The 17072-nt window shown below is 39.4% G+C and overlaps 1 protein-coding gene across 1 annotated transcript; it reads right to left on the reverse strand.

The window, feature by feature from the left end:
- Positions 1 to 10341: 10341 nt before the first annotated feature.
- Positions 10342 to 11068, reverse strand: LOC132644070 (uncharacterized). The gene is made up of 2 exons (XM_060360620.1): positions 10764 to 11068; positions 10342 to 10645 (listed from the first exon to the last, which is right to left on the reverse strand). Exons 1-2 carry the CDS (start codon positions 11066 to 11068, stop codon positions 10342 to 10344), a joined length of 609 nt encoding a protein of 202 aa, XP_060216603.1.
- Between the last annotated feature and the right edge of the window lie 6004 nt (positions 11069 to 17072).

Consider the following 17072-nt stretch of genomic DNA (forward strand, 5'->3'; position numbering starts at 1 on the left):
ATCCGAGCGGTTCTATCAAGATTCCGTTCTTGATAATCTTGGGGATTTCTTGAAAAAAAGAAAAGAGCAAAAACAAAAGTACTGTAGCAGTGAACAGTGACGAGAAAAAAATTGGGTGTTTGCTCTCCAAGAAATTTCTTCCATCTATTTGTTTTCTAAAGATTCAGATATAAAATAAGAAGAGGGGATCCTAGATCTTTAAAGCTAAGAAGCAATCAATTTTTTTCTTACTCCTTTTATCTTGTTAAAAAAAAGTCCTTTTTGTTCGAGTCTTGTTTCAACTAAATTCTAATTCTTTCTAGGATTGGTTCTTCACTTTCTTTAGTGCCCTAAAATTCTTTATTTTACTACTAAGGGCTTGATTCTAGTGGGTTTTAATTATAAATCCACAAAGTGTTTTCCCAAAGGTTATTTGAGTGGAAAAAGGCAAGAGTGCATGAGAATAATTGAGGGAAAAAGCCAAAAAAAAAAAAAAACTGAGTGATACATTTCTTTAAAATAACTATGTCTATCACAATTGCAAGAATCTATGATTATGAAGGATTGGCCAAGTGCGGTAGTAATCATGTGGTACTACCAAGATTGTGCATGTGTGCTAGTAAAGAAACTTACCTACGATGGGAATACTATATGGAGCATATATTTGCTTGTAACAATTTTTGGGAGATGGAAAAATTGGAGTTTGCCACAAGGGCATTGTCCTTGAAATTACGGAAGTTAGTCGATGATTATTGTAACCCTCATTGGATGAAATTTAATCGGCTACTTTTGACGTGGAGTGATTTAAAGGAGGAATTGAGGCGCATTCATTCTATAACACTGTCCTAAGATGAAGCTAACTCCAAAAGTCCTATTCGTTCCAATACGATGGTTAAGTATGTAATCTTCCAAGAGGAGGAGTCAAGTTGTGAACAAAAGAGTGACTCTTCATCATGTGTAACTTCTCTTACACTAACAGAAGTTCCTAAACCTCCAGAAAAAAGAGAAGATGAGAAAATAAAAGAATTGAGTGAAAAAGAAAATGATAAGGAAGAGAGATACAAAATTGGGAGGAGTAAGGGAGTGCAAAATGGCAACTCAAGAGAGGAAAAAGGAAAGTTTTAGTTGAGAAAAGCGAGTGAGTTGTCACAAGAAAAGAATGGAGAGAAAAATAAAAGCAAGAGTGAAAAGAATGAGAGTGAAGGCAGAGATGTTAGAACAAAAAGTGTTTTGTTACAAGAATTGAGAGAATCAAAAGAGATCTTAAGTGAGAATGGTTCTTGTTTATCTTCTAACCTCCTTACTCTTTGTCTTTCTAGTGTTTTTGAATCTACATTGCAGGTTTCGGAACAAGCGCCCATGCGGTCTTTAGAACAGCAAAGAAAAGAGATAAAGACCTTATGTTGCCAAGAAGATTCCACAAAATTTTCAAGTGCTACATCACATGTAGACTGGTAGAGGATCCTTTACGGAAGCAACTTGTGGTAAAATGGATAAACCTAATACTTTATGTGCTTTAAAAGCCATTGAATGTGAAGGAATTGTAGGTAAGAGTTATGATAATTCAATTTTTGAATCTGTTGTTTCATCACCTATGGATGAGAGTTATGCTCCTTGTTTAGGTCATTCTTTATTTGACTCTAGTGATGCAGTTGTTGATGAGAACTCATTCATGTCTAATGTGCACTATGCTAGTAATCTTTTAGTTGTAGCAATGGAAGGGGATATGACTAATCTCATTAGTCAAGGTTTTAAATTGTGTGATAACCCATTGTGGGATGATAATAAAGATGAGTTTGCAGTTTATTTTTGTCCACTTTGGGATACCAATGAAAGAAGAAAAGATGGTGAAATTCCCAATGAAGATAATGAGACACATGAAGCTTTTGGTGTCTTAGATATTAAGGAAGTTGAGCTAAATGCAGGATATAGTCACTCAAGTGTGGAAAAGGATAAGTGCTCACACATTGCTAATTTCACAATATCTTTATCTTGTTTCGTCGATCCTTTTTTGCAGGTTTATTCCAAGCCACTTCTTGAGGAAATTACTTTTGGTCCATATCTAATGGTGAGGTTAAATTATTTAGCAAGAGCAAATATGGTATGTTTTCCTTGTATTCATACGCTTTTGGTCTAGCTAATGACCCTCTGCAGTTTAAAGAGCTTATGAATTGTGTTTTTAGTGCTTGTGTTGGTGATTACATTTTCCTGTTAGCTGATGTTATACTTGGACTTTTAAAAGGAGTGTTTGTGCATAAAAATAATAAGGGATTAAATGGTTGCATGGTCACTACCTTGTGTTACTCATACCAAGTGGTTGTTGTGTTTTTCTACTTATTGTGATTATCATGTTGGTTGCAGGAAAATATCAAGATTCAAGGACGAGAATCATCTTTAAGAGAGGAAGAATGATAGCAACCATGAAGGCTCAAATGCATTAAATAGCAAATAGGGTCACCACCAAGATTCGAGACGAGTCTTCTTTAAGAGGGGGAGAATGATAGCAACCATGGAAGCTCAACTCCATTGAAGGACAAGGAAATGTTATGTCAAGATCAACGGGCTTCAATTAGCAATTAAAAAAAATTGTCTTGTGATGGCAGAAGACCTCCAGCCCTATTCAGATTTTTTTTCCTCAAGTCTTACACCTATTTGGAGGCCCAAATTAAAGTCCAAAGTGAGATGAAATGAGGCCCAAATCAGCCCCAAAAGAAGAAGTTTCCAGCAGCCCAAATTGGCCTAAATTAGTTTCTAGAATAAATAATTAATTGTTGTTTTAATCTATGTTGACTCGCATTGGTCAAAGTGTGGGTAGTCTTCTAGGTTGTTTTAATCTATGTTGACTACATTGGTCCTAGTGTGGGAAGTCTTCTATGTTTCTAGGGAAAATAATTCCCATTTATTTCTATTTTGACTAGTTCCTTCCTTTACAACTATATATAGGGGTGATTGTCATTCATTGTAAATCAGATTTTGAAGAATATATTATATTAAGAGTTCTTTTGAACCTTTGTGGCATTACTTTAGGATTTATCTTTCAACCTAACTAGTTCTTAGTTCAAGGTAGTAAGATAATTTCTTCTTTGATATCTTTGATTTCTTTTTGGTATTCTTTCGAAGACGATTAGTTCTAAATACTAATTGTTGTCTAAAGTTACTCATAAAGCGGTCGGGATCCGAATCTACTGTTTTTGATTTGTTATCTCAAGTAAAGGCGTTAGATTTCTTCCTATAAATCTATATGTTGTTACTTGGATCTTGTCAAGACTTTAGAACTTACGTTCTTGGAAATTCGTGGATTGTTCCTTCGAATTTCCCATATCTTTTATTTTCTAGTTTTTAGATTCTTTTCTATATTTGCTTCCGCACTTCTTATATTTTAATTGTAAGTTTGGGATCTCCCTAACCTCGTTGTTATCAGATAATCTCGCCTAGGTCAGGGACATCTCTTGGCAATATGCCCAACCTCCCAACAAGTGAAACAGGTAAGAGGAGTCAAATGCTGAAACACGAAAACTGAAGACCCGAATGAAGCAGTCCTGTGACGACCGGAATACGGCTGAGGTGCCCTCGAAAAATGACCAGCGCCCCTCGTACTAGAACCCCCAAAGTTGCCAGTCTAACGTGGCCTCTTGTCACCACCACTAAAAGCACGAGCCTTGGCGCCCTCAACCATTAAAGCATGCTTAATAATGGACTTGAAGGAAGCCCCCATAGACTCCATCCAAAGGCAAGGAATCTATAGAGAGCCCAATAGTCCTCCAACAAAGTGTCTGATCCTATCAGCCTCGGTAGGAATCAACGGAGTAGAGTATCAAGCCACATAGAGGAAACGAGTCACATAAGGCTCCAAGGACATGCCCCTCTGCTCAAGGTGTAGAAAATGCTCCCTACGAGCCTTTCTCAAAGACCAGGGCACATACTTCTCAAGGAAGGCCTGGTAGAACTGAGTCCAAGTCAACGGAGGAGAACCTTCAGGTCTACACGATACGAAATACCTCCACCGCGTCTTCGCGTCGCCGCGAAACAGGTAGGATACATAATCAACGTTGTGGGTCTCCACTATCCCCATATGGTGCAGCAACTCATGCATACCAAGAATAAACTTATAGGCATCCTCCGACGAAGTACCAGAGAACCTCAACAGCTCTAACTTCCTGAACCTCCCCACCAAATCCTGATCAGCAACAGTCATAACAGCGCCATCCACGGGCCTCATATCCTCTCCAGGAGCAAGTATATCATCAATGCAGGGAGCCATAGCTGCGGCGGGAGGGCTACCCGCGTGGGTCCCTGATCAGGGGTCCGTGCCCCAACCCTAGTCTGTGAACTCCCACCGGGAGTAGTAACACCAGCGGCCGTCTGCAGGGCATCATGATGAAGTAGGACCCTGGCCATAGTGTCATGCACAGCCTGGTCAAAATTAACCTCAGGTTGTGTCCGTGCTGGGGTCACGCCATCCCCTACAGTCTGGCCTCTACCCGACTGGTACTCCGGCTCTGGAGATGGAGACCTCTCTCGTCGCTTGCCCACCGTCGGAGCTCTACCCCTGGTTGGGGCAGCCCCGCAGCCTCTCGCTCTGCCGCGTTTTCTGACTGTAGCGCGCCCTTGGGTTCCAGCCGTGGCTGCGACCTCTAGCACCTGACCTCGGGCCGTAGTAGCTCGAGTCCTCACCATCTGTGAGAGAAGAGATAAGAGTCAGATACCAATTTGGTCTTTCCAGATACCAATTTGAATAAAGTAGCACGACGGAATAAAAGAAGATGAGATTTCCTAAACGTCCCATAGCTTCCCGCAGATAAGTACGGATCTCATCGTACTGATCCACGAAACTCTACTAGACGCGTTCTTGTATTAAATACCGAGTAACCTAGGGCTCTGATACCAACTTGTCGCGACCCATTTTAGCCAAGGTCATGCGGGCACCTACTATGCCCACCTCGGTAGGCAAATCCTTAACTCAACGTTCGCAATCAATAAATCTAATAGCGAAAGAAGTAAAATGACGTAAGTCTCACAATATAATATCGATAAGTGCTTGTAAACGAATCCACCCCAGTATCTGGTCTGGTCATACAAGAGCATCTAAATTTGAATAACTCTGGTCTAAATAATAATACATAAAATGTCTCAAATCATGTCTTGAAAGAAAAGTAAGACATAAACAATGGAAGAGTCTTGAGGTCAGCGGACACCATGCTCACCCTGGAAAACTCAAGTAGAAGCTGAGGAGCCGATCAGCCACGAGTCAGAGAAGTAGATCCGGCCTGATACTCTGCATTCATAAAAGAATGCAGCAAGTGCAGGTTAACAAACAACAGTACTGGTAGGCATCGTAGGCCGACTAAGCATAGTTAACACAATTCAGAAAATAACCCAGATAAACAGGTAAACCAATCACGTATGGAACAATAGAATCGTAACGGAGTATCCATCAACACCTATGTAAGTATCTAACCCCAATGTAATAAGTCTGAGCATATCTAATCCTTGAATAATCAACACAGTAGAATCAAACAACACAATCCATCACAATACAGTCATCACAACATCTCACTCAAGTCATAATGCAATGCAATAATGGTATGAATGTGATGCCATGCCATGCTACACAAATGAGATGTACACATGTACTCCGAACGGAAATATCGACGTCTCGGCAGCACATCTCAGTGTGACTCGCGAATTCTTAGTGCCACCCGTCCCGAATCATTGCCAAACAAACAGACGGGACCCTGGTTAAATGCTCACAGGGGGAGTCTCACCGGCACCACTCTGGGGGACCTGGCAGAGCCCATGCACTACAATCAAATTCGAGATAACATCGGAACCGTCCATGCACAACGATGCCCGAATATAGCCATCGGGCATTGGCCTCCTCACCACCACTTAAAAGTGTTGTCAAATATCACTTTCATAAATCAACGATTCCGAAACTGAACGTCGGACATTGGCCTCCTCATAATCACTCAAGTAAAAGAGTTTAGCAAGAATCAGTTTCATATAAACAACAATTCCGGAATGGATCGTTGGACATCGGCCTTTTTCACAACCACTCAAGTAAAAGAGTTTATCAAATATCAGTTTCGCTCAATCAACGATATCGGATAATCACTTGATATCGACCATGCATGATAATATGAGAGAATGCGTGCAATGCATATGTCAATCATCAACATGTAAGCTCAATATCACAAGTACTTCAACGGGTTACGCCAACAATATATCACATCACAATACCAACAGCGGGTATGCTAACATATATCAATAACTCAAGTATCAACAATAGGTATGCCAATATTGTATCAAAGTACAAATACCAACAACAGGTATGTCAATCCTATCAGAATCAGGACAACAAGCGACATTCGCTATCTACCAACTACACATGGCATCAAGCCAACACAATTAAATAATCAAACACATATAATGGGGTGGCTAGTCCCAATACACATCAGGGCCAAACCTAAGGCAATGTCCATCCCAACATCACACCCGAAGTTTCACATGCTGTCTCTGACATCATAATCTAAACGGAAAAGGTCCAAAAATACCCCTGAACTATTGAAAAAGTCTCATAAATACCCTTCTTCCACCTTTTGGTCTAAAAATACCCTTCCATCCACCTTTTAGGTCTAAAAATACCCTTAAGGTTTGTTTTTGGCTCAAATATACCCCTCAAACTAACAAGTTAAAATTAACTCTTTTAAAAAGCCAAATGGCAATTTGTAATTGGTCAATAATAAAATTCCGTAATTTAAAAAAAAATCCAAATTAAAAAAAAAAATTGCCAATAATAAATTTCCAGTAATTTAAAATTCCAGATTTAAAAAAAAAATTGCCAATAATAAAATTCCGTAATTTACATATTTGTTTTAAAAAAAATTGTGTGGAAACTTAAAAATTAAAAACTAAAAAATTTAAAAATATGAACGAAACTGTTTTTTTTTTTTTTTGCATTTCGTGAATTAATCAACGAAATATGTTTTTTTTTGCATTTCGTGAATAAAAAAACGAAATAGGAAATTATAATTTTTTTTGCAATTCGTGTATTAAAAAACGAAATAGGATAAAAAAAAAATTTCGTTCATATAAAAACGAAATAGGATAATTTTTTTTTTTTCGTTCATATAAAAAACGAAATTGGAAAATTGGACAAAATATATTTTCCAATTTTGTTTTTATATGAACAAAATTAATTTTTTTATCCTATTTCATTTTTCAATACACGAAATGCAAAAAAATATTATAATTTCCTATTTCATTTTTTTATTCACGAAATGCCAAAAAAAAAAAAAATCGTTGATTAATTCACGAAATGCAAAAAAAAAATCATTTTTGTTCATATTTTTTAATTTTTAAATTAAATAATATATGTGTCCAATCACAAAATGCCATTTGGCTTTTTTAAAGAGTTAACTTTAACTTTGTTAGTTTGAGGGGTATATTTGAGCCAAAAACAAACCTTAAGGGTATTTTTAGACCAAAAGGTGGAAGGAGGGTATTTATGAGCCTTTTTCAATAGTTCAGGGGTATTTTTGGACCTTTTCCGTAATCTAAATATGTGATTCACTATACTAAGTCTCACCAAAGGTAAACCATAACCTACCTGGACTGCCGAACTGCAACACCAAAAAGTCACTCTATCGCCTTGCCTTTTCTCTGAAGCTCAGAACCAAAGTAGTCTAATCGAATTCTAAATTAGAAATCATGAATAATGATACTAATATTGCTATGATATCAATTAGGTCAATTTTAACCCTAGAAATTGGGAAAATGAACCCACAAGGGCGAAACTGGAAATTCACGAGTAAAATACCAAATTGAATCCTAGGTAACTATAACCCCATCATTAATTGTTGATTTAGCTCAAGAATTATCCCTAAATCTGATTTCTAGTAAAAACCTCCATATTGGGTATGAAGCCTATTTCTCCAAATCCGAAATTCAACCTTAAAGGTGAATGATATATGATTATTAATCTTAGATTCATCACATTTTAACATTAACATCATCAATTTATCAAATATATTCTTAGAGAAAAATCTCCCAAAACCCTTCTTCAAAATCCATTTCTAAGGTATTGATTGTGATTAAAGAGAAGTAATGGATTAGACCAGGTTTTACCTCCAAGGTTTCCTTCAATTTGTCTCCAAGAATAGACTTCCCAAGCTTTAATATCAAGATATGAAATGATGAGGGTCTAAGACTCATTAAATGCACAGTCACTGCCCGTCACCGCTGTAGCGGTAACTGAACCGCCCCAGCGGCCACTTGACCGCTTCGGCGGTCAAGCCAAAATGGCTGGTACCGCTTCAGCGGCAGGGCCACCGCCCCAGCGATGCGGCTGTGCTGGTTCTGCCAAAGAGGGCACCAGACACCAAAAACGTTTCCTAGGTTTTTCGTTTGATCCAATTTTTCGACTAAATATCGAGTCCATCTGCTCACATACCAGATACCTAGCCCCACATATAAACATGCTACGAATGCACCTGTGGCCTCAGAATTCTCAACGGAGGTCTCATTGACCGAGTCAACTACCGATGCCTTAATTCATATTTCCCATCCAAAGTCCCGAAATGCACCAAAATGCATTGGGAACTAAACCAATCATACATACAAGTTGTAAAAAATCATCCGGACCTCTCAAAATTGATGAAACTCCTAAAAAGGTCTGTTTGCCCAAAAGTCAACCTCGGGTCAAAATGAATCAATAAACGCTCAGAAGTGGCAAAAGTGCCAAAAGGACTATAACGACCAAACGGGTCGTTACAAGATCCTTCTAAAAAAATTTGCCAGTTTAGAAGTTTTAATCAGTTCGTTCCTTAGAACTGATATATTTAAAGAATTTTTGAGGTCCTCTCAAACATTCTGCCCCAGTTTCCTTGTGAGGTTACCTTCATCTTTCTCTCGCTAAAACATTTCTGAGGTTTTCGAAGGTTTGTTGGGAATTTCGTTTGGAATGACTGAGCTCGAGAGAGCGCCTACATATCTCGTTTCAGGAATCAGGTCGAAACATAATTCGGGGTAAATATATTGGATTTTTTTTGTGAGACTGAACTCAAAAGAGCACCTACATATCCTAAAATGGGAATCAGGTCATAACGTAGTTCAAAATACTTATTTTGGATTTTTTGGCTGAAGCGACCGAGCATGGAAAAGCTCATGCGTATCCTCTTATAAGTATAGGGAATCAGGTCCTTGCGTAGTTCGCACATAATTTTGGATTTGTTGTTTCTAAAATGGAAAGTTACAAGCAAAGGAAACGTAATTAAGGCAACATAAACTATAAAAACTCTGAATCTTCGGAGTCGTCTTCTTCTTCACACATAGTATCTCTTGATGATATTTAAATTTATTGCTCTTGGCCACTCCTGACCATCCATTTCAGCAAGTACCACTGCTCCTCCTGATAGTACTTTTTGCACCATATAGGGCCCTTGCTAGTTTGGTGCAAAATTTCCCTTGTATTTTTCTTGGTTTGGGAATATTCGTTTGAGCACCGATTGCCCAACTTGAAACACCCTGGTTCTCACATGCTTGTTGAAAGCTCGCGTCATTCTTTGTTGGTATAGTTGACCATGGTAAATAGCAATGATCCTCTTTTCATCTATCAAAGCCAGCTGCTCATACCTCTTGCGGATCCATTTTGCATCGTCCAACTCAGCTTCTTGTATTATCTGAAGTGAAGGGATTTCTACTTCGGACGGTATTACTGCTTCAATGCCATACACCAATAGGTACAGAGTGGCCCCAGTCGAAGTTCTGGCAGTAGTGCCATATCCCAGTAATGCATATGGTAGTTGTTCATGCTAGTCTTTTTAGTTATCAATCATCTTTCTGAGGATTTTCTTGATGTTTTTGTTGGCGGCTTCCACAACCCCATTCATTTGTGGCGTATAAGGTTGAATTTCGGTGAGTGATTCGGAACTGTGCACACATTTCTTTCATCAAGTGGCTATTCATATGAGCCCCATTGTCTGTTATGATTGATTCTGTGATACCAAATTGGAATATGATGTTGTTGCACACAAAATCTGTGACTACTTTCTTTGTTACTGATGAATAAGATGCTGCTTCCACCCATTTGGTGAAGTAGTCTATGGCGACCAAAATGAAGCGGTGTTTGTTTGACGCAGCTAGCTCAATTGGCCCTATGATATCTATGCCCCAAGTGACGAATGGCCAAGGTGACGTCATAGCATTCAGTTCTGTCGGAGGAACCTTTATCAAGTCTCCATGAATCTGACACTTGTGGCATTTCTGGACGAATCTGCTACAGTCATTCTCCGTGGTCATCAGGTTACCTGTTCTTAAGATTTTCTTTACTAGCAGGAACCCATTCATGTGAGGCCTGCAGGTTCAGGCATGTACTTCTTTAATCAATCTTGTAGCTTTAACAGAGTCAACACATCTAAGCAACCCTAAATCCGAGGTTCTTCTGTATAGGACATTCTTCTTGAGGAAGAAACCATTCGCTAACTTCCTGATAGTCCTCTTTTGATTTATGGTGATTCCTTCAGGATACTCTCTCTTCTCCAAGTACACTTTGATGTCAATGTACCAAGATTTTCCATCAGTCTCTGCCTCTACAAAAGCACAGTGGGCTGGTTGATCTCTGATTTCAATTTTGATAGGATCAACGTACGTATCTACTTTCGGGATGCTGAATCATGGATGCTATTGTTTCCAATACATCAGCAAACTCATTTTGGGTTCTTGGTATATGTTTGAACTTGAATTCTTGGAACCGGTCTGCAAATCTTTGCACAAGTCCGACATACGGTATGATCTTCTCATTTTTCATGGCCCACTCTCCTCGAACCTGATGAATTAGCAAATCTGAATTGCCAATTACCTGAAGGTCTTTCACATGCATGTCGAGGGATAAACGTAGACCCAAGATACATGCTTCGTACTTAACCATGTTGTTGGTGCAACTGAACGTAAACTTGGCTGCCACTGGATAATATTGTCCTGATTCTGAAACCAAAATGGCTCCGATTCCGGATCCTTTAAAGTTGACTGCTCCATCAAAATATACTTTCCGTCTTGATTCATCTTCATTTTCTTCGCCCTCAATTGTCATTATTTCTTAATCCGAGAAGTAAGTCCAAAAAGGTACGGGATTGTCAACTACCGGGCTTCCTGCCAGTAGATCTGCCAATGCTTGCTCTTTAACTGTTTTCTGTGCGACATATTGAATATCGAACTCACTTAATAGCATTTTCCATTTGTCCAATTTCCCTATGGGCATAGGCTAGCAAAAGATGTACCTTAGGGGTCTATCCTTGAGATCGAATGAGTCGTGTATGTAGCCATATAATGTCTCAACTTCTGAGACACCCAGGTTAGAGCGCAACACGCCTTTTCCACCAAGGAATATTTGGATTCACAGGGTGTGAACTTCTTACTGATGTAATAGATGGCTCTCTCTTTCTTGCCTATTTCGTCATTTTGTGCCAACATGCATCTAACAACATTTTTTGATACTGACATCTACCGCAGCAAAGGACTTCCTGGCCTCAGCGGGACCAAAATGGGTAGATTTGACAGGTATCTTTTAATTGTGTCAAAGGCTTTCTGACAGCCTTCTGTCCATTTAGTTGGAGTTTGAGGATTGGTTCTATGATTATTGTGAACTGGGCGATGAAGCCTCCAATGTAATTAAACCTTCCTAAAAAACTCATGACCTATTTCTTCATTGTTGGCGGTGGGAGTTCTTGGATTGCTTTGATCTTTGTGTGATCTAACTCAATACCACAACGATTGACTACGCATCTTAGTAATTTTCCAGCAGGCACTCCAAATGCGCATTTTGCAGGATTCAACTTCAAATTGTACTTGCAGAGTGTGTCAAAAAGTCTTCTTAAATGTTTGAGGTGGTCCTCACCCACTCGGGATTTGATGACGACGTCACCCACAGACACCTCAATCTCTCTATGCATCATATCATGAAAAATGGCGGTCATCGCTGATAGCATCCATGGTAGCTCAGAATTATTGAAGGACGTGGATGAAGATTTGGAAGTTCCAAGAAGACCCATGACAAGATCTCAAACGAGGAAATTGCAAGACAAGCTTAATGGGCTGCAATCACCAATTCAAAAGTGTCTTGTGATGGAAGAAGAGCTCCAGCCCAATTCAGATTTTTTCCTCAAGTCTTACACTTATTTGGAGGCCCAAATTAAAGTCCAAAGTGAGATGGAATGAGGCCCAAATCAGCCCCAAAAGAAGATGTTTCCAGCAGCCCAAAATTAGCCCAAATATTAGTTTCTAGAATAAATATTTAATTGTTGTTTTTATCTATGTTGACTTGCATTGATCCAAGTATAGGTAGTCTTCTAGGTTGTTTTAATCTATGTTGACTGCCTTGGTCCATGTGTGGGAAGTCATCTATGCTTCTAGGGAAGATAATTCCCATTTATTTCTATTTTGACTAGCTCCTTCTGATACAATAATGGATACGCGGAAGCAATAAAATAACAAGGGAATTAAAGGATAGATAGATTGACACAAGAAAATGGAATTAAAAGCAACCTAAAGGTGTATCAAACCTAAAGACCTCAATTAATCAACATTACAAGAACCAACCTCTTAGGATGACCTCAAGGGAATTGAATTCCCAAGCAACCAATCCTCTCACAATCAAAGGTTCAACAAGAGCCATCCATGGCCTCTCTCATAAGTTTCTCTCTCTAGAGACAACTCTCAAAATCACTCATCTTTTCTTCCAAATGTCAAAAGTCCCCTAATGAAATGAAAGACTAACTATTTATACTAACTAAATAATAGAAGACCCTATTATTACATAAATGCCATTAATGAGGCAAGGGCCTTGTTTGGCTTGTCTTGTGCAGATGGAAATCTTGAATTTCTGAATGTGGCCTCTCGTAAACATAGCCTTCCCTGCTCGGTGGCCACTTAATGCTCTTCCATCTCCCATCCGTCCTCTCCATGCTATTATCCAAACTTTGACTCCACGGGACGGTCCTCGAAATGTCTTTGAGGCAACTCGGCTTGTATCATTCTCCCCTTCTTGAAAATGATTCGTCCTCGAATCTATACCTTGCAAAACCATAAAGGAGACAAACAAAAACCAAGTCCTCAAAGGATGAGGGATAGTGTTAAGGTGGACCAACCTACCACCATGCCAAGTAAGCACAAATTTTTGATATAGCCAAGTATCAACCATTTTCAAGCAAAATAAGCTCTTAAGTAGAGTACTAAGAACTTGGCTATCCCAAAGATCAGGAAATGAGGATATTCTCAGAGAACCAATGATTTCAAGAAACCTAGTTGGCATAAAACACAAATAATCCTCAATTGTAAAAAGATACCATTCACACAAAGTGAAGATTTCACCGGGGTCAAAAGGAAAAGATACCCACATATCACGGGAAAGGCAACAAGAATCACCTTCCTTTTTCAAACAAAGACTCCCCCAAGATAGTGCTCTCAAATCACACAAGGTGTCGCCCGGATCAAAGGGAACGAACATCCATCTAGTGTGGTCAAGAACACAATCGACTAGATCATAAGAGCCTTCTCCCACATAAGATGCACACCCTATTTGCTCAATAATGTCATCATATGCAAACAAGTAATAAAGAAAGGTATCACGTAAAATGACTTCCTCATCAATATCACTCCCCAATGTAACCTCACCATACGGTTCAAGGACAAGATTATCCAAGGGGTTACTATGAAGTTGAACATGAAAGGAAGAATTTGCAATTTCTAGACAAGAATTACCTTCCTTTGTAACACTCTCCTTCTCCACAAATGGATCACAATTCCTCAAAGGAAGATCTCCATCATAGGAAAGCGTGTCTTCATCCCATAGTGGGTTACATATCACATTATAGCCTCCAAAGGAAACTAAACGTTCAGCATTACCAAACACCCCACTAGCTTCATCACTCTCACTAGTCATGTCATCCTCAAATAAAACATTATCCTTTACAAGAGAGTAATCAATGAACAATGAGGAGTCAAAGCATGTCATTTCACTCTCAAAAGGACCAATGTTATCTTTCAATGTATTTTTGCTCACATGACTATCTACATGACACACATCACCACTACAACTTGGAGTCTTATCACATGACACTAGAGTACGATCAAGAGACCCATTTTGACATGAAACAAATAAGGGTGAGATGTCACATTCTTTCAATTGACCAACTATATCAACATTATCACTAACTAGAGGTACATTAAACACATCACAAGGATCCTCAAGTAGTGAATTATCATTAGAAGCAAGTTGATCAACACTAGTTGGTAGTATGTCAAACTCGCAAGGATTACTAACATGATGACCACATGACATTGTACTACCAATCAATTCACAAGTGTCAACACTAGGTGGACACAAATCGATCTTGCAAGAAGAATCAATTTTGTCATCTAAAGGATCAACTAGTGTTTGAGCACCTTCATTCGATAATGCACTATCATTCAAAGCACCAGTGTCAACACTAGGTGGACACAAATCGACCTTACAAGAAGGAACAATTCGGTCATCAATAGGATCAACTAGTGTGGGGACACTTTCAGCAATGGCATTATTAATACAAGGCAAAGAAGCATTAGGCTTAACGCAAGGTAAACTAACTTTCATGCTGGTCTTGACATTAAAATCACACAAAGATGTAGGAGTATAAGGATAAGTGATCTTACCTTGGTGTTCATGCAAGTTCCTTTGACCAATGGAAAGAATGGCTGTGGCCGCCGTCCTTGCCTTCAAGAATGGGGTTCTCTCGAAAGAGGTACCCCTCAAAGATTCATTTCTTCTCACATGTGACTTGGGATATTGGCTTCTCAATATCCTTTTAATGTCCTCCCAAGTCTTGATGGGACTCCCCACTTGTCTCCCACAACATTTCACATACTCCCAATATTTGACAAGCTTTGAGTCAAAAGTTTGAACGGCTAAGTCCATCTGCATTTCTTGTGAGTAGTTGTAGCTAGCGAAGCTTTCATCTATTATGGACTCCCATTTCTCATATTATTCTCCACTAGCTTCCTTAGCCAAGGTAGGCCATTTCACATGGGTATCTCGCACTTTCGAACTTGGACTCTTCCTAGAAAGTATGCATGGAAAGAGAAATTTCCCTTTCTTGTCCACTACAAATCGATGCCAATCTTGTTCATGTGGGATTCCATACTTTTGGAACCAAGGGACTCCTAAACATACATGACAATTATCCATTGGAAGAACATCACACCAAACCTCCTCTTGGTACTCGCCAAGTGAAATGGATACCATCACTCTCTTATCAACCCAATACCCTCCCTCGTCATAATAAGGATTTCGCCTATTCACACAAGGTAGCCTTAACTCTTCAACCGCACGAGGGGTGATGAAATTGGTGTAACAATCATCATCAAGCACAAGGATTCCCTCTCTACCACAAAGGTTCACCTTGGTCTCCATGAATCTCCTCTTTGGAACCACCTTCTTTTGCATAGGATGACTCCAACTAGTACTCACATTCCCACTCATGCCTCTTTGCTTCGGATAGGAAGTACTACAAGAAAAAGCATACGCATGCCCACTAGAAGTCCTTCCGTAATCAACATTAGCACTTCCACTACCTTCATAGACATACCCTCCACAATTCTTATTTGTATAAGGATTTTCCCCATAAGACCCATAAGATACGTGTGAAGGAGAGTTATACCTCAAGTCGTCTTCATCATCGTGATGTATAGCACAAGAACCTTCACCTTCATCATGTGAAGCATAACAAGTTTCTTCTTCATCCCCATCTTCTTCATGAGACACATGAGTACCACTCTCTTCATATTCTCCTTCAAAATGGTAATTCTCTCCTCGAACTTCCTCATAATCACCATCTCCCAAATAGCCCTCATATTCCTCATCGCCACACTCTTGATAGCTCCCATAGTCCTCCCCTTCATAACTACAACCATTATCGTCATAACAATCATAATCGCCACCACATGAATCAGAATCCATGGAGAAGTACCTGCAAAGAACACTTAGCAAACACGTTAGTAGTAAAGAAACCTCACCACACTCGTGTTTACACTCGTTTGTGCTTGGCTAGCACCACTCAAATGAACTCACACACTCTTGCCTTTTACCACTCAAATGGATTGGCCGATGTTGATTCTCGATTGGATTCGGTTGCTTGCAAGGTGCACAATTACTACTCGAGATCGGAATGGATTCTTGTAGACTCAAGAAGAGTGAGGACGACTCAACAAAAACAAACGCACTTGAGCCAAGAAATTGACAACGAAGTAAAACAAAGAAAAGCACGAAAGAATTGGCACGAAAGAAATGCGTACATAAGAACTAGCAAACACAAGTAGGAACAACTACTAAATGGCTACTAGTTGAGAGACACAAGAAAATGGAGTGCAAAAATCGGGAAAATAACTAAAATTTTGGACCCGGGTAGGTGATAATTTGAAAACACGATCGGGAAGCCCCAATTGATCCAAGGTATCAATTTGAACTAATGAAAATTTTTAAATTTCTATACTCTTTTTTTTTTCCCTACCAAAGGATTAGGGACACAATACCATCAACTAAGGATCAAGAAATTTTTGTTTTTGAGAAATGGAATCAAAGAGAATTAAAGTCGAAAAAACCTGAAATGTGCAACCCGCGACGCCTGTGCAGCACCTGCGACTCGCGGTTCAACCTGCGATAGTGATCCGCGGCTCGCGGATGATGCAGCCAAAAATGCCAACTCTCTGTCACAAGGTGCGACACCACCTGCGACTCGCAGGTGCAACCCGCGATGGTGTTCCGCGACTCGCAGATGAGGCACCCCAAAACGTTCAACTCTCTATCACAAGGTGCGACACAACCTGCGACTCGCAGGTTCAACATGCGACTCGCATGTAGTGTCGCATATGGGCCAATTCGATTTTTTTTTTCTTTTTGCAAAAAATCAGAAATTTAGATCCACAAACACTTTTGATGAACTAAGTATTTCTGATTTTTTTGTTTTTGGCCCTCTAACACTTTTTTCACAACTTTATTTGACAACTTTTGGATCAAATGGCCCTTTGGAGAGTCTTCTTCCTTATGAAGATTTGAAGGTCTTCAA

The sequence above is a fragment of the Lycium barbarum genome, chromosome 6 (genome assembly GCF_019175385.1).
Source record: "Lycium barbarum isolate Lr01 chromosome 6, ASM1917538v2, whole genome shotgun sequence".
NCBI lineage: Eukaryota > Viridiplantae > Streptophyta > Magnoliopsida > Solanales > Solanaceae > Lycium > Lycium barbarum.